General features: G+C 41.2%; 1 protein-coding gene across 2 annotated transcripts; it reads right to left on the reverse strand.

Moving 5' to 3' along the window:
- Positions 1-1060: 1060 nt before the first annotated feature.
- tmod2 (tropomodulin 2) lies at positions 1061-18107 on the reverse strand. Of its 2 annotated transcripts, none has more exons than XM_080885624.1 (10): positions 17955-18107; positions 12344-12563; positions 11092-11248; positions 5435-5557; positions 5010-5084; positions 4793-4923; positions 4609-4716; positions 4385-4528; positions 4102-4246; positions 1061-3523 (listed from the first exon to the last, which is right to left on the reverse strand). In XM_080885624.1, exons 2-10 carry the CDS (start codon positions 12467-12469, stop codon positions 3492-3494), a joined length of 1041 nt encoding a protein of 346 aa, XP_080741750.1. In that variant the 5' UTR covers positions 12470-12563; positions 17955-18107; the 3' UTR covers positions 1061-3491. The 2 variants fall into 2 exon arrangements, with proteins under 2 accessions (XP_080741750.1, XP_080741751.1); XM_080885625.1 differs by having other exon boundaries at positions 12344-12559; positions 17955-18059.
- Between the last annotated feature and the right edge of the window lie 828 nt (positions 18108-18935).

Genomic DNA, 18935 nt, shown 5'->3' on the forward strand with positions numbered 1-18935 from the left:
TGGAACAATAATATAAAGGAAATACTATAGATACTGACTATTGACAGAAAGTAAACATGAGGTAGTTTTGCTATAGAAGATGGTAAACAAAATAAACGAGAGATATTAACCTCCTAACACCAGAGCACTGATTTTGTATTCATTAATTCTGCTAAATCTTCAGCATCTGATAATACTTTATTTTTTTCAAGAAAGTGATTAGTGCATTTTTACTACATGTCATAAAGATTTAGACATAAAGGGTAATGAGACTGAAATTGACTAGTCCTTTTACTAAGAGAAATTTAATATCACAGGATTGCATACCTGATCAAATTCCGATGACTAAGGTGAAATATAATCTATCTCCAAGTTGGTTGTTCTATACAAGGTTAGTTAACCTCCACCTTTGAGTTACCTCTTTTTTTTTTTTAAACAAATCTTCAGCGCTTGACAGAGAAACGGACTCTGAAATCTGTCAGATAAAATAAAGTCCAATTTAAATCATCTAAATGTTGTGAAATTCTTTCTGTCTAAGCTCTTTTTTCTTCAAATTTTTTATAAAATAAAATTTGACATAAAACTTGCACTTTCCTCCCGGTCATTGCAGCGGAATACTACTTAGGCTGTCGTGCTTCTGTTACCACTAGATGGTGCAAAAAAGCACATATTAATGAGGACACTGAGACATTAATAATATATATATATTTATTTTTTTTGTGTGTGGTACTGCATCTTCCACCATCACTGGACCTCAGTTTGCTTCTTTCTCTCTTGTCTCTATGTCACTGTGTACCTTCCCCATGTGAGCCTCTCATTTTTGTTTTACTTTACTTCTCTCCCCTTTGGGTTTAATTAAATAGCTTAAAACACATGCTAACCCTTACTCTAATTTAGGTGATTTTTGTAAGATTGAGCGAGCCTGTGGAAGCACAGTATAAACAAGATGGCTGGAAGTCTGACCAAATGCAGACAGAAAATACAAGGCATCTAATATTCCAGCTTTCCTGAAATGTTGTGCAAAAGTTTTGTAATTTATGCTGAGGAAAAAACAACAACAAAAAACCCCAGAACAGACAAATTATGTAAAAACATTTATTATTGAAGTTGTTTTATATTCAGCAGTGCGTTTTACCAGTCTTGTGGTTTTCTTATAATACAGAATCCTTGCATTAACACCTGGGTTTTGATTTAAGGTACAAAAAAAAAATCTCAGCAGTGACTTTTGTAGGTTCACGTGGTGCACATATAACATTATGTGTACGTGCACACTTTGAATTTGAGATGGCATTTTTTATCATTTATATAGCTTTTATGAATCAGAGTATTATTAACAAGCTCAAGCAAGGAAGCAGTTTTCTCCTTTAGCAGAGTGTCCACCAGGAAGAGAAAAAACAGTAATGGAAAAAAGAAGCAGATATGCTCGTGGAAAAAGTGCATGGATATAAAAACAGTACAGCTCTTGTGAGGAATGTGAGGCTGATGAAAACATTTTTGGTCAACAGAAACATGATGTTCACAGGTGATGACTTCATGCCAGGATATTGTTCCTATTACACATAAACAGTATATACAAGTTTCAAGTAACTCCTGAATTAGTCCTGTTATACCCATCTCGAGCTAAAGAAAGTCTACTTGATGCGCACACAGCGTGGTGTCATCTAATATTTCATAAGTGACCTCTTACTGCTGAGAGTGTGGAAGTTTGAGTGGAAAGTTAAAAGTGAGATGTAGTTCAAAGAAACATTTCACGAACAGTCGCAACCTGAGAAGTCAAAGTAGAAAGTTTTGTGCAAACCTTTTGCTAAACCTTCCTCGCACCTCATTGGACTGCTCGAAGAAGATGCCACTGTGAACATCACACATTTAAAAAAAAAAAAAGTAAAACCATTGTACGCCATGATGTAAATCTCTCTGTCACAAAGCCAAACCTGAGCCAGTAACCATTATGTCTACTATCGATACTTTAAGCACTGCATGTGTTAGTCTTTGGCATGGTTAAGCATCAGTGAAACCAAGTATGTTAAGCAGACATCTGTAGGAGCAGGTCAAGGCCTTAATAGCCATGACTGGCAATAATATCACGGTCCATTTACAGCACAACCGCAGCTTTGCTTACTCCAAAATATCAAAACAGTTAGAACTTCCTGTCAAGAAAATAAAGTGATCACAAAAACTAGCAACAGAAACTGAACCGTATCAAAACAAGATCATAGAATAAAACAGTAAAGCAATATCGCACTGATAAAGTATACATTTTATACGAGGGGCGAGCCAACAGCTACTGCAGGGTGTTTCAAATCAAACCATAGACTGTACATGTAGATGGACACAGTGAAGAAAGAACCCTAAACGTGAATCCTTTTTAATGACCAGCAGGGGGCGACCCCTCCATTTTCAAAAACATCTGATTATATAGAAGCCTATGAGGAAAATGACCTTACTGCCTACGGGAGCTGAAGTTTGTGGCCTCAATGGCTATGTTAACATCCTATTTAATAAAACACAATTTTTAATTTAGTAAATTTGCATCAAAAATGAATATAAAATAAGGATACAACTTAAGGTGGACCCTCCTTGTGACTAGCCAGTTTTCAGGTTTTAAAAAATATGAGACTGCATAAAACAATAGGTAATGTTGCAGTGGCTATATCCATCTTTGATATACAGTCTGAGTGGGGCTGACAGTACAGTACCAGCACTGGCTAAGAGACCTGGTGCACTTTTTGCACGCCTTGTTAGCCACTCCAACTCAGCAGTACTTCTGGCTTTACAAGGCAGCTCTAATAAACAACACCTGCTCATGTAAACTGTTGCCAAGCGCGCTGCACAACACTGCACAACAGCCCTTGTTTTCACAATGCTAACATTCAGCTGTATAGTCAGGCATTCAGGTCAGCAGTCTGGTATTTATCTCCGAGCAATAACCACTGTGTCTCTAGCAGATTAGGCAAGCCTTGAATGACATCACTTCTTGAAGCTAAAGTCATCACTAAACTTCAGAGCTCTCTGTATCGCTCTGATGAGTGCTTAATCAATACAGGAATTCCACAAGACGCTTCAGCCTCAATAGCAAGCTATCAGGACACAAAGGTCACCATTAGTTACTGTATTTATAGAGCTGTTATTGATGTTGTTGGTACTTGTTGGTAGCTCACATAATTGTAGAATTGTAAAAACGGGAAACAAAGCAAGTAAAAAGTGGGGAAAGAATGTAAAGGCTCAAAAAAAGGGGGAGCAGCTGAAATGAATGACTAAAAACTAAGATTTACAGCTTCAATAACAACATAATAATAAACATATAAGTATGAACATGTGTACGGAGAGGGCAATTCCAGTTATTTCCCTTCTTCTCAGATGTATGTTCAGGTTTAGCATGCCTTGCCCCGCAGTTTGGCACAAGACTAAAGTTTCCACACAGTGAGATGAGAAAGACCAGGGCATTGGCTGAAATTATTCCACACAATGAGATGAAAAACAGGATTGGCTGGGAGACTGGTGTCGTGGCGTCCCTACACATCCCCTTCCACTCGCCTCCTGCGAACTGGAGAGGAAAAGCACAATAAAACGAGAGGTGAAAGACTTAAAGAACACACGAATAAAACCAACTGTAAAAATGCTACACAATCTTAACCCTACGCAGGCTTGTTAGTTCATCATGAAGACGCTGAGTGAGTCATCATGAGCTGTGTGGTTAAAATGTACACCTATTTATACAGTGTGTGTCAGCATGTGCAGAAAACAAGAAGTGAGATGTCGTCACTCTCAAAGCTGCATATCACGCAGTGTCAATGTTCACACGGTTAATATGGTGAACGCTCCATTCAAATACTGTGAAACTAATCTCCGTTATCACTGATGCACTGACACACGTGGGAGCCACACCCATGCATCACACCTGTGCTACCACGACTCTGTCTGGAGGAGGAGCTAAAAGAGAGAGCAGAGGTCGTCACTGCGGAGTGAGATATTGAACAGATGTTTCAACTATGTCATCACACTCCCATAAAACAGATGACTAGAGGAAGGCGGGGGAGGGGGGGGGAGCGGAAACGGCTCGCCCGACTTTTGCGAGTTTAAACAAATCTCAGAGTGTCGAGTCTGTGCGTGCTGCGTTCATACCCAGGTCGTTGTTCTTGGTGATAGCTGCGGCAGCTCTGGATCGGGGCCCTTGCTGGGTGAAGTGGTAGCCAAATTTCACTATGCTCTTGTTCTCTTCCAACATTTTAGCAATCTCCATTTCTACGGTAGTACCCAGCTGTTGTCTCTACAGTACGCACAAATAGATACAGTTCATTAGAGAAAAAAATACAACAGCTTGTTCAGCTAAACCAAAATTACAGGTGTGAAATTTCCCCTTCCTCCTTTTCCATTACTGGAACTTCTGAGCTAATTGTTACTGTACCTGGTTGTCTATTTTGATCTCTGTGAGCATGTCATTGTCTCGCAATGCATCAACCAAAGCCTGCACTCCTGCCCCGGTGATGAAGTTGGACTCCAAATTCAAACTTCGCAATGTTTTGTTTTCCCGCAGCATGTCGCTGAACGCCTGGGAGGAAGAAGGCAAAGATGTGAGTGTGAAGTTCTCAGGTGTCTGCAAAAGCCACGAGAAGCATATCAACCACTCACCACAGCGACTGGGTCGTTACTCCGCGTGGCTGCCAGGCTGAACTTCTTGACGTGCGTGTTCTTCTCCATGGATTTGGCGAAGTCCTTCAGCGTGGGAATCGGAATGTTCTGGAAAAGCAGACAAAGACACTGCCATTGGTCCGGGGACTGACCAGCATATACATACACGCACGTTTCTACATACCTTAATGTTGTTAAGGTTGACCTCTGTTAAGGTGCTGTCATTGCTTTTCACCCTCTGCAGAGTGTCTTCTACGTTAGTGGGATTGGGAGGCTCATCGAACACTGGGTTCATCTTCTCCCCTTTTACCACATCTAAGACACAAACGCAAGTGTAGGTCAGCAGATTTTTCTCTTCCGAATAGTTGAGTTAACTGGGATAAATTACGTTTAATACTCACTGTTGTAACCCTCTTTACTTCCTGTTCCATCATATGTCTGACTACTGGTAACCAGTGTGTGAACACCCAGGATCGCTGCGAACGAAAGCAGACGGTATTTTCAGTGACTGAGGCTAAGACCACAGACCAGAACATACATGGATACATGTATGCATGCATGTTCTCCAGTGTGGACAAAAGTAACCAATTCTAAATGGCATAGCAGGCCACTGGTGTGATTTTGCTCAATGCCCTTTTTATTCCCCCCATCAAGACACACAGTAAAGGAGTGAAAAGAGCTTGTGTTTTATTGTCCCAGCACAGACTGAGCCCAGAGAAAGTTCCCACCACTACAATACAGCCTTGTCTTCAATCACACCCACTTAAACACTTGTGTTTTTGAAGCCTTTCCACAAAGACTCTCTGAAGTATTTTCTCATTCTTACCTGCGAGATCACACAGCTCCGTATCCGTGGCACTGGAGAGCGCTTCCTCCAATTCTGGATCAAGGGTCGTGACCTCCTCCTTACGTGTTTCTATTGGCTTTTGCTTAGGAACAAACACTTTACCTGTGGGCAAACAAAGAGAACACTTCAGTCAAATTTCAAAGGAGTCGAGTAAAAACAGATACTTTTCTATTTAAAAACAAAACAAACACATAACTGTTAATAAACTCCCTTAGACCTACTTACTTTTTACTTTAACATCAAGTTTTGGGACCATGGATGATGTATCACAGTCTCATTTTAGGCCATTTCTACACAATTCCTTGCAGCATATTAAGCTTCATTTAAGAGCAACTACGGTAGTTACACTGACACTGACTGTCACTAAAGGATTTTAAATTGCGAATTACTTTTTAAACTGGTTACATTTCTTACAAGAGGTTAAGTGTGCACAAGACTCGCTCAACTTGGACCGCATTGACAGTTACAGTATTGCCATGGTAACCCATCAGAGGGAAGAAACGGAAAGCACAAAGGAAGTCATGGAACAATGACTTGAGTCTAATCTAAACTGCACTGCTGGGGCAACCAAACACTTGCACTGGGCAGAGAGACCATCCAGTGGGTGCCATTTGTTGCCTCTCCATTTGCCCGTCTTCTTAAACAAAAACACCCCGGGAACAGCCCTTCATTTCCCCCCCCTCCCCCTCCTAAATCAGTCAAGCTGCTCAAATTGCTCAAACCGGTCCCTAGTGGGGTGCACTGGCACTTCCTGAAAGCCAACAAACATTAAATACAGTCATCAGGCAGCATCCTGTGCCAGTCCCTCTGGAGCGAAATTCAACTCGCCAGAAACAAGGAAAAACCAGGGCCATAGAACGACGGATTTAAAACTGGATTTAAAAACTCAAAAGGCATTCACATGGACTGTACATAAAAGATGACGATAGTAATGTATACGTGCCTCAAAAAAAAAAAGAAGGAAGAAGAAATAAAATCTTTGGCTCAAATCGATTCTCATTCAAAAAGCTTCTCCCATGAAATACTAGATTCTAGCAGTAACTTATCTAATAGGTGTCAAAGGGAGGCATGTTTCTCCAATCAGGTTTCAATTGTAACTTAAAGCAGAAGGCACCGTCTTCGTGCACTAATCTGTTTTTGCATTGTTAAAAAATCTCAACATCTACAAATGAGCAGTTTATCACTATCACCGTTTACAAATGAAAACTTTATTTACTAACTCAAAGTTAACATCACAGATACAGCAGGTAAGGTTAGGTCAACTGAAGCTGCAAACCAGTTTTTCCACCATCGCCGGCATTTACAGCAAACCGCAGGCTTTTGTTATCTCTTCCAAATGATTCTGATCATGTGGCTTTGCTCACCACATAACCAGGTAACAGTAACCAACACGGAGAGGTAATTACAGAACATGAGCAAAAACAGTACAAAACATGTATACCTACTAATAAATATAGGAAATCTTTGGACGTCTGTCCATCTGTTTTCAGCTATTCATTTCGCTCTTGTTATTTGGGTGCGTAAGGCTAACCCAGGTTACACATTGTACTAGTGTGTATTCAACCAGAATAATTAAACTAACTGAACTATTATCATGAACAGTGAATTTGTAGTAATAGGCTTAGTTGACTTGCAGTATCACATCAGTATAGCTTTGTTACATGGACGCTTAAAGCCATATGCTTCAACTCTGAAAGCAATTCATGAGAAAAACTGAGCACTGTGAGCATGTGGAACACATCTGCTGTGTGTTTGTATTTTCCTTGGTGCAACAGTAACGCCCTCCACTGTAACCTAAGCAAACAAAATGCTTATCAGGCTTCTATCGATCACACATCTTCGCCGCTCCACAGTGTAGCGCTTTACACTTTCGCCTAACAACTGAATAGTCCATGCTTCACTCCCAGGAGGTGGCACAAATAACTTTGGAGTTGCGTCAGGAAGGGCATCCGGTGTAAAAATCTGCCAAATCAAAAGTGCGGAGCTCTACACTGTTACAAAAGCCAACCCTCTAAACCAAATAACCAGTTGTCTAAACACATTTACTAAATCTAGCCATCATTTACCAATATCATAAACACATGTCACATGAAGACACAATTCACAGAACACAATCCTCCGTTGTCATAAATCTAAACACATCTTTCCTTGCTAAAACACAAGCTGCAAAAGAACTCTGCTCATATTCTCAAATGAAAGCTCATGTGATGCAACATGCTTGCCACAGTCAGCAATATTTGAACACAATGACCTGGCGTCATTCATTACACACAACGACTCAAAATTGAAGACACCTGTTGCTAATGCTGTGACCACATGTATAAAAGCAAGTTCAGAGTGCACAGTATGCTGAAGATTCCAAACAAACACAACGGATGAAGGCAGAGTCAGGGGAAGAGGAATTCGATGCAGAGGAGGGAGAAGAGCTGGCCCTGGAAGAAGAGGAGCAGGCCAACAAGGAAGAGGAGTTCAAATGAGAGGAGGAAGAGGAGCAGGCCAACGAGGAAGAGGAGTTCAAATGAGAGGAGGCAGAGGAGCAGGACAACGAGGAAGAGGAGGAGGCCAACATGGGAGAGGAGAAGGTCCAGGGGGGAGAGCAAGACAACCTCGCGCCATCATTACGGACGAGATGCGAGCAACAGTCATTGACCATGTCATTGTCCATGGCATGACAATGGCTGAAGCAGGACTAAGAGTCCGTCCACACCTGAGTAGGTTCACCGTGGCCACCATTATCAGGGCATTCAGACAACACAACAGGTATTGAACTCTATTGCTTTCTCTGTCACAATACAGTTTTACAAACCTGTGAAAGTAGTCTATTGGTTTCAAATCAGTTGTGACTGTATTGTAACACATGTCAATTGACAACACGTGTTTCTTTCTGTAGAGTTGAAAGAATGCCACATAGAGGTGGGAGGGTTGCTATATTTACAGCGGCACAAGAAACCCTCATTGTGGATATGGTTCGTGGGAACAACCTCATCAGACTCTGGGAGATCAGAGACAAAGTCATTGCCGATAATGTCAACTTTGAGAGCACTGACGATGTCAGCTTGGCCACAATAGACCAAGTTCTCCGGCACCAAAAGACAGATGAAACAGGTCTATAGGGTTCCCTTTGAGCGCAACTCTGCGCGACACAAAGACCTACGTTACGAGTATGTGCAAGTAAGTTTACATCCATGTTCACAGTACAGTTAGTGGACATACTGTGTTGCTCAGTGGCCTACATTACTTCTGCACAATACTGTGCTACCTGATTGACTGTTGTTCTGAACACCTGTGCACTTTCACATTTTCACAGAGGATACTACAGTTGGACACGATGGCCAGACCTCATGATTACCTCTTCCTGGATGAGGCTGGCTACAACCTGTAGAAACGAAGGCAAAGAGGCCGTAACATCATTGGCCAAAGAGCCATCACCGAGGTCCCTGGCCAACGGGGGGGGGGGGGGGGGGGGGGGGGGGGGGGGGGTGGTGGTGGTAATATTACCCTTTGTGCGGCCATGGGTTCGGAGGGGCTTGTCCACCGGCATGCTGTCCTTGGGTCTTACAACACCCAACGTCTCTTCACCTTCCTAGAGGAGCTAAAGGACATCCTCCTGGACCACCACCAACACCATCCTAGGCCCACACATCACATTGATGTGATCATTTGGGACAATGTCCGCTTCTACAGAACAAACCAAATCAGAGAGTGGTTCACCACCAACAGTGACCACTTTTTAAACGTCTGTCTGCCACCCTACTCCCCTTTCCTGAACCCTATAGAGGAGTTCTTCTCATCGTGGAGATGGAAGGTTTATGACAGACAACCATACACAAGAGACAACCTCCTAAGGGCAATGGAGCTGGCCTGTGTTGACATCCCAGCGGAGGCCTTCCAAAGATGGATTTGCCATTCCAGGGCGTTTTTCCCGCGGTGCCTGGCAAGAGACAATATAGCCTGCGATGTGGATGAGGTGATGTGGCCCGATGCAGCTCAGCGACATGATGCCGCACAGTGATTGTGGTGTGAATAATGTAAATTAAAAAAAACTTCACACCCTGATCATGTTTTCAAGAGTACTGTTGTGTGCAATAGATTCTGTTTTTGCATTGAGTTGTGTTACAGTAGTGTACGTACATGCAGGATTTCCTATAGATTTATACTCTTCATATGAAACACAAATCTAAATGCCTAATCCTCTGCAGAGATCTACGACGATCCGTTACTGTATAGTTTCTAAAAATATGCATTGGCAGTTATGAAACAAAGAACCTTCTCACAAATTGAGCATTGTGTTTTTAATTGTTTTGCTGTAGTGTGTAATGATGTGTATAGTGTTTACATTTTTGAAAGCTTCAAGCTGCTCTTTTGTTGTGAAAGTTTGAGTTTTGCAGTGGGAAGGTGTGGTTGTGTTTATGTAGCTTTAGAAAAGGGTGTTGTGTTTAGACATTGGGGAACATGGTGGAAACATTTGTGAAATGTCTTTTAGCATTTGAGAAAAACTGTAATAAGGGAGCAGCTAAAAGTAGCTTCATCGATCATACATCATCTGCTCGTTATCTACAGATAACACATCTTAGACAGAGGAATAAACAACAGAAAAGATGGATAATGGAGAAGCGACAAAAACAACTACAACAAATTCAGCTGCGAGAGGGTTAAAAATGGTTACCATGGAGTCACACTGAGTGTTTTTCTCAGAAATTATGTGAAGTTTGAAACTAGAGACATAAACACTCATGACCACATTAGTTATCAGCAGGGGGTGAGTCTAACAATGAAAAGAGAATCAGCTGCATTCCACAAAACCACAGTGATGTGAGTTTTCCATGTTGTCACTGCAAACACACACACACGCACACACTAATTTCCTAAGAGGCCATGGTAAGGTCAGTGGAACACATCAGTCCATGTTTCCTCTCTGGTGAGGGAGTAGCTTTCAGATTCCTATCTGTGGAGATCCCGACAAAAGGAACTGCTTCATCTCATAAAAACTTTCCTACTTTTCCCACTGAGGTTTCTACTCTACTCACTCGTCTGCATTTCTGGCTTTTTGCCACATAAAGAATTTCACCTTTTGTTTCCTCTAAGAGGTGGATAAGAGTGTCACAAGTATGTCACAAAACCCATCAGAACAAGTTTCACACGGAAAGATTAGGATATATCAGTCTGACATTAAACCCATACGGTTTGGCAGACAATCATACTACTATGCTGTGAGTTCAAGCACAGTACATACTATATAGAGAGTATAATATATACTATACTCTATGTAGTATACTTCAGGCCAACATGGTTCAAAAATATGTTTCAGGCTTGCATATAAATAAACATATCTATTAAAAGCATCAATTAAAACATAGTTTCAAAATGTAAAATCCTTCCTCCCTTCTTTAGTATTAGCACACCCTCCCAACACTGCTCTATGCTGAGCAGACATGCTTATATGTAAGTGCAAGCATGTCTTAATAATATCTGCAAACACAGGTGAAGAGTAATTACTGCTAGGTCTGCAGGTGCACCCTGAATCTCCATCCCCCGAGTAATACAGCACTAACATGTAATAGCACCTTGTTGCCGGTGTTATTGGTGATTAGTTGGTCGCGCTGTCGAGAAAAAAGCAAAAAAAAAAAACAACCCACCTTTTTTCTCTCCAGTGAAAGGCACTATATCGTCTCTGTCCTTATACTCCATGGCTTCCTTCTCCAGGTATTTGAGCAGACGTTCTCTGTCGAACGGTCCACTAGCTGTCTTAGACGTCTGGTCTTTTTGACGTAAACCCGCTGGGAGAAGAGCATTCTGGGAACAAGACATGGAGCCACATTAGAGCTTAAGACCTCAGTGCACTTATGCACCGTAATGAAGCCGCAGCACAACTCCTTGACCAGACTTTCATCAAATCCATTTAAGCAGGCTTTAAAAGCCTTTTCCACACATTGAAAAAGTTGCACAATCCAAGCTAAACAATATTTGGCACCATTTGTTAGAAAAAAGAACAAAAAACATTTCTGCTAGTGTATCCTCTGCATCTTCCGGCCTCTGTGTTAGTTGCCAGAAGCAGGAGTTTGACAGTCACATGAGAAATTAAAACATGAAATACAAGCTGCTCAAAAAGGAAGTAAAAGAATACTTTAAAACCAGTTGAACTTGATTAATCCAAAAATGCAGCTTGTGAATATTTAGTTGTGGGTGAATAAAAAAAAAAAAAAAAAAAAAAAAAAAAAAAAAACTTGGCAGAGAGCAAACAAGGCCGTGTGTTAATCTATACACACAGCAACAAACAAAATTCAGTGCTTTGTTTTGCATCCACACCAAATGAGATTTCATCTCTTCACCGACATGAGACCCAGAAATGATTATTTTCCCATTGCTGCTGACTGTTTCCTGTGGGCCCCGTGTGGTCGCCATGTAGACCGATTTGCCTCACTGAATGGAAATTAAAGAAAACGTCCAGGGGCTTGGAGGGGATTTCATTACGCTGTACAGCTCTTCTCACAAAGACTTGGCAACCTGAGCCGCTGCAGCTTTAAATTATTTTCCAAACCATAGAGACTGGAGTGGGAAGTGACTGTCAGAGCACACGAGAAAAAAACCCACCATTACATGTGAATTAGTGAGGTTAAAGGCATTCCAGGGGGGAAATTTCCCAACCATTAACCTGTCACAACCAGGTCTACTTTGCGCCATTTGGCACTACAACCACAACAAGAGACGTAAAGTTGGAAAAACGATTAGTCATTTAACAAATCTAATGACCCACTTGTGTCTGCATAGTGTTTTTTTTATTTTATTTTGAGATAAGCCAATAAATCCCTTTCAATAAATCCTTTCTCTAAATGAACTTCCTCCCACTGAGGAGCCCTGGAGCTCCTCCAACCTGCATCGAGCCCTGACCTCAGGGTCCATCTCCTCGAGGGCCGTCTCCAGCTGTTTGAGCTCCTCTGCCGACAGTTTGTTGAGGATTTCATCTTCATCGAGATCCTTGTATTTATCCAGATCCTTCTTGTAGGACAACGCCATGGTACCAGCTATAGCTTGCTAAGCAACACCGAACACCAGACCACAGCCACACTGCTCTTCTCGGGATTACTGCTCCAAACCAGGAAGACACTACCTGAAAACAAGCACACACACACACACACACACAAATAAATTAGTGATGAGCGCTGGATGGTGCATACATTTCATTTTATTATGCTGACTCACAAAAAGACAATTTTAAATTGCATGTCGTTAACTGAGATAAAGATTGTTTATCTTATTGCTGTGAACCAACACTTGATCACAGCTGGGCTGGATAATAAGGCCTTGGGATGATGTAATGATGGGTGAACACACACCCAACACACACAGAGCTGGAACAAAGAACTTTCTCAGGCTTGGACAAAACATCTGACCAATCCCATAAGGATCAACTACAGCTCTTTGCAAATGAAAATTTTGAGAAAGTTTATAAAACACTATCAAGACAGAAGAAGAAATAAAGGAAGCTTTTTCTAAATAAAAATGAGGAAATGCATGTGTCTCTTTGTCTTTTGGGACTGAAAGGCTGAGCATAACATTGCAGTTAAGTTTAAATAAAGCTCAGATAAGCGAAGGAGTTAGTGACTGAGTGTGTGTCCTTTCAAATAAAATCAAGAGGCAGTTTCCTCTCCCACGCCACAGTCCGAACACAGAGCGACCTCGTGATTTTCCAAACTCCCTGCAGGACTCCACAGATGCTACTTCTCCAAATAATTGGTGTACACTTTTGGAAACACACTTAAACTTGTATTCTTTTAAAACAACTGATTTTTGTCACAGTGAAAAGAAAAAACAGTTGTGCCCCTCTTCTGCAAGAAAAGCAACTGTGCATGTAAGTGTATATTTAGAACAGACATTCTTTCGTGGCTGCTCCAGTAGTGTAAAAGCAAATAAACCAAGGAACCTCATTGTAGTTGTTACCTATAGATTAGTGCCACATCCATTATTACATTCTGACCGGATTCTCAAGTTTGTAATAAGAATTTATGACTGTCACTTTCCAAAAATATTACAGCAAACTCCTGGTAACCAGAAAAATGTTTGCAGTTGTACTAACCAACAGTCATCCTGATGTTGAATGCGCAACACACTCAACTGTACATGTCGCCCAGTGGGAGGCAACCTGCCTCCAGACAATCGCAGTCTGACTCAGACTGTAATCACTATCAGGCTGGTGAAGGTTTGCAAATAATTGCTCATGCAACCAATCGGAGTCAATCTGTGCCAGTGATACGACTCGTCTCTGATGCTTCTCTTTGCAATCGAAGACTCGACTCTCTGGTTGCTAGCTGTTTGCACTCTGATTATTTTCTTAAATAAACATAAGGCTGCTGAGTTCCTTTGTGATTTTACAATTAAATTGCCACTCTGCAGTAACAATGTCACTACTTGTGGAGGAATTTCTGCTTTCGAAGTTCTGGCTGGACTCTGAATGTCAGGACCAAATGTAAATTTTAATTACCAGCTAGCTGGCATTTAATTGCAGACTGACAACAGACTGTCTCCATCTTATTGCTATTATTATTGCCATCTTGATGCACCAAAGTCAGCCTGGGGACAGCTGAGTGTGAGTGGTCTCAGACTGGGTCCCCCTTCTTCAAAGTAACAATTTCAAAGGTAACACAGGATGTTTTCCAACCTCTGTTTTCCCTTGTGTAACTGAGCACTACAGAAAAAGAACAAGTGCGTGCACATTCAAAGAAATGATTTAGTTGCCACAAAAAAAAAAAAAAAAAAAAATTGTAATAAACATTGTGATTCAAATGTTGCTGCTTTTGTATGTTTTAAGGATCAAACTAACACTTGGAGCCAAATCATTTACAGACACTGCCACGTCTTTTGTTTTATAACAATTTAGCCAAAAGTCAAGCCTGCCAGAAATATTCATTTCATTTGTTTAACATAACAGATTTTGTTTTGTTTGAGAAAATTTAAAAAATCTTCATTGAAATATTTTAAAATCTTTCATCTCCTCGTCACACTATTGATGAAGATTTAGTCAATGCAATGTGCTCCCCGTTGCTGTCTGGCTAGTTTCTCCAATCAAGGGAATTCCCGAGGAGTCCAACAAGGCCGGTGTCTCTCACACCATTCAGTTCATTGTCTCAACAATCCAGGCTGTCCTCATCTAATTTTCCCCCCCATCTCCTCCATTACTGTGCTACGGCTACACACATTTATTTCTGAAATGACTGCAATAGTCATTGCACGGGCATTCACAAGTGTGAGTTCCAGCAGATGAAGCTCAAATGTCTTCAATGATGACTGGAAAATCTAAGCTCACAAATGTAATAATCTACACTTACACTGTTATCTTGTTCAATTCTATGCTAATCAATCCTATCACTGCTAACAGTAAGGTGGTGAAGTCGTCATGCAAGTTTATAAATTTCATTTTTACAAATTAAACACCTACGGAAGAAAATCCAAGAAACTGCATGAGAGGAAAACAGTACTTTTGTTGAACACAGTCTACCTTTTAGATTTTATGTCACAGGACAGGAAAAAAAAATCCCATGCATCCAAATCATATGAAAATCACACTGCATGCTCCAAATACCACAACAGTCGCCTGGCCTGCGATCATGGAATGGCACTAGGATACGTTTCTCGTGACATCATCACAAGCTTTAGCTCATTCTGGAGGAGGAGGGTTATTGTGCATTTTTATGATCAACACCGAGTGTGGGGGAAACAGGCATTTCTGTGGCTGGGAGTATAACCTGATTTTATGGCTTTGCAGATGTCTTTCCTTTTACTTGTTCTGGAATCCTAACACTATTTATCCAGCTTTCTCTCACTTTCCACTTCACTGACAGATTATTGAACACATTAGAAAAAAGACAGACAGAAAAGAAATGGAGCACGGAGACAGAGATAATGATAACAATAGGTTAGCTCAGGCCGAGCTGGAGACACTGGAAGGATCCATTAGTCCAATCTGACTGATTCCTTTCTCCTTCACCTCCTCGTCTGCTAATCCTTCAAGAGAACAACAGATGGCTCAAGGCCAACAACACTGCAAACCTGCCTGCATGCTACACTCGCCTGTCCACTCAGGCTACACACAGACCCATATAAATATAACAAGCGCTTTGGGTGCCTTGAAAAGCGCTATATAAATCCAATCCATTATTATTATTATTATTAATGTAAATTCACCTGGAGGTCTCCCCCCCTGCAGGAGACATCTGCAAAGTTAAACTAAAGTTTTATTCTTGAGAATCTGTATCACTTCAACCAAAGTTTCATGGGAACTACTCTGTGCTCCAATTTTACAGCAAGAGTAGTGGCCCCATTCTTCAGGATATTATTAAGTAAGACAAATGGAGAGAGTGCAATGTAAAATATCTGGTTCTACCTTTAGCATTATCTCAGTTTCAGGCCAAATGTGGGGCACTATCCTCTTTCCAAAAGTGACAGCGTCTGATATCTAATTGCGTACCTGCTGTGATACGTTATTAGACACCACCCCAGATATGCCTAGAGTAAATGCTATAACCTGATGGGAGCTACAAGAAAACATTAAGTTCATCTTAGTCAAGCGTAATTCTTGCCACAATGGGTTTGATCTCAGCAGGCAGAAGCTGCACAAATAGTAATTTGCAGCCTAAAGATGAACAGGAAGCACTGACTGGTATTGCATTATTACAGAACACCACCCTAACTGCAGCACAAAAAGACTATAGTTAGAATGACCCAGCTATGCTACTCATGGGAAACAACTCTGTACTTCCACCTCCCACCTACTCTCCTCCAGTTTTACGCTCTGCTGTTCCTCTCTCCACCCTGCTGTTACTCACTTTGTGTGTGTGTGTGTGTGTGTGTGTGTGTGTGTGTGTGTGTGTGTGTGTGTGTGTGTGTGTGTGTGTGTGTGTTCAGTCTCTCCAGGTGCCTGAAAGTGTTTGAAATGATAGAAAACAGATGGAACAGAGAGAAAACAGAGAGGCTTGATCACACTGATACTGAAATATTACTATGCATATTAAAGTGAAAACAGTCATTGATATAGGAGTCAGGAAAAGGAGAAAAGTGTTTGAAATATGATACTGCCAGGGTAATAGTTTCATTTTTATTTAATAGCTAAAAAGCTAAGTCATAAAAACAAAACTTTGCACTCACACAATGTTTCCTAACAGCTCCTTTACAAAGCGGACAAGGGTGAGACAGGAAGTGGGGTGGTACTCTAACAACCATACACGATTTGTGTATTCCCTCTGACCTGCCCGCACACTCCAGACACACCACATTATTATATAATGAGAACGGATTCAAGGAGTGGCCTAGCCTTCAGCTCACGGGGGGCTAGGGTATGAATACAGGCTCAAGAAAACTCATCACTTCTTTGTAAAAACTAAAGCCACCATTCACTACCATGGCTCAGAGCCAGGTTTCACCCTTCAGTGAAAGGTATGCGGGGTAAACAAAACCTATTTGAGAAGCCAGTTTATCTGCAATACTGCAGTGGTGGCAGTTCAAGAAAAAAAAAAGAAAAAAAAGAAAAGTCAATTCAGCAACCACCACAACATTATTATTTGGCTACAAAGCATGACTCTCAGATCCAGGAAGGAGGCCTCCTGCCCTGGGGCTTAAAGGCAAAAAACCACAAGTACCCAAGCTGACGTCTTGGGCCACACCCTTCATTCACCACTGAGTCCTGCTTGGTGAAACTACCATTGTGAACACACCAATAAACCCTCACGCTAAATCTTGAGCAAAGAATGTGTCAGAATACTTGCGATACAGGTAAAATGACTTTGCACTTTGATGACAAGAAGTACAAAGTCTTCCCTTAACCTCTAACAATGGTGTGAGCCATCCCACCAAAGGTATGTCCTTTAAAAAACACAAAAACAAACAACTCTTGTCTCGGTCAAATAGAGAAACACAGGCACTATTCATACCGCGTTTCTAATTATTTGTCTGGCTAGCAGGGATGGGCAGCTCACATTATATTGGACCTACATTCTGCATAGCATTAGCAATAATCATACATACAGAAGAGAGAAGACCCGGGTTAATCTGCAGTTACACCACATACCACACAGCACTACTAACATAATAAATATCAAATATGCTACTTTTGGTGAAAACTTAGCTGGTCTCATCTTCTGGAGACACCGCGGGCTACGGAATGGCGTTAGCTAACCCGTTCTTGACATGTTTATGATTACCACGCTGACAGCAGCCATAATGATTGTAATTATCACCGCCTAGCAAAATCCGCCACACTTCAGTTCAAGCCAGAACAAGCGGTTCATGGGGCACTTGCTCTGCTAACTTAGCTGCACGTATCGGACGGACACTACCATGGGAAACAGTCCGATGAAATGTAGAAGCTAACGCGCTAACCTTTGCAGTTCACTCAAGTTGCTAGCCGTTTAGCAGCCACAGTGAACATACTACAAATGACAGCAGGCAAAGCTATACAGTTGTTCGTGATGAGTGATTTCCAACCTCAAACAGTCGTCTATTTCCTTACCTGAGGCTGATGGGACCTAGCTAGGGAATGTCCAAATAGCACCAGTCTTCCCAATGCGATGTCTTCTGTGCTTGACTCCTCACTCAGGGTAAGGGCGGTAACACAGGAAAAGGGAACCGAACAGTATATGAGTAACGTCTGGTTGAACGAATAGGATGGTAGTATCCCAAGCCTCAACCAATGGCACTAATAAACCCGCCCTTTCTCCTACAAGAGACCAATCATATGAAATATGGAGGAGGCAAACTGAAATAAAATAATAAATAGAGTAAAATAAAATAAAACAAAGTAACATAAAATTTCTCTATTTAAACAAAAATATATTTAAAAATGAAATAAAAAAGAGGTATTATTTTGACCAAATTTGGACAAGAATTGAAATGCACTGAGACGCTGAGATAAGCTTTGGATGATTGCCACTGCTACTCATCATGATAATTAAATATGACGTCTTTACATTAAATGAGTAAACTCCACCATGTGTTGCAGACTTTAAGGGCATGTTCATTTAAGATGAAATTCTACTAGGCTGCATTTAGAATCATATTAGTATATCATACTTACTATTCTATATTTTATCATTTATTGTCACTGTTCCACTAATATTAGATTTTGGTGCAAATCAAACTCTCTCTCTTTCTTTTATGCAAACACAAGCATTTGCACAAAGCTTACACTGTGTACCAGGGCTGGACTGGGACAAAAAATCGGGCATTTTGACTAGAGACCGGCCCACCAGAAAAGCCATAAAGCCTTTGAATGAAAAGTGTGGTGCTGTGGCTCCAGCAAACATCAGCTGATACTAGAAAGTAATATTAAATAAATTCACAATAACAACAGCTTATCAAGCTTAAACGTGCTGCTGTTGTACAGCGGACACCCGCTGTTTTCCTCTGTCTTGCGCAAAGTGAGCGATAAACAAACAAGGGAGACGGGACTTGCGACAGAAAAGCCAATCAGCTTATCATTGATCAGTTTCAT

The sequence above is a fragment of the Rhamphochromis sp. 'chilingali' genome, assembly GCF_963969265.1.
Source record: "Rhamphochromis sp. 'chilingali' genome assembly, chromosome: 6".
Lineage (NCBI taxonomy): Eukaryota > Metazoa > Chordata > Actinopteri > Cichliformes > Cichlidae > Rhamphochromis > Rhamphochromis sp. 'chilingali'.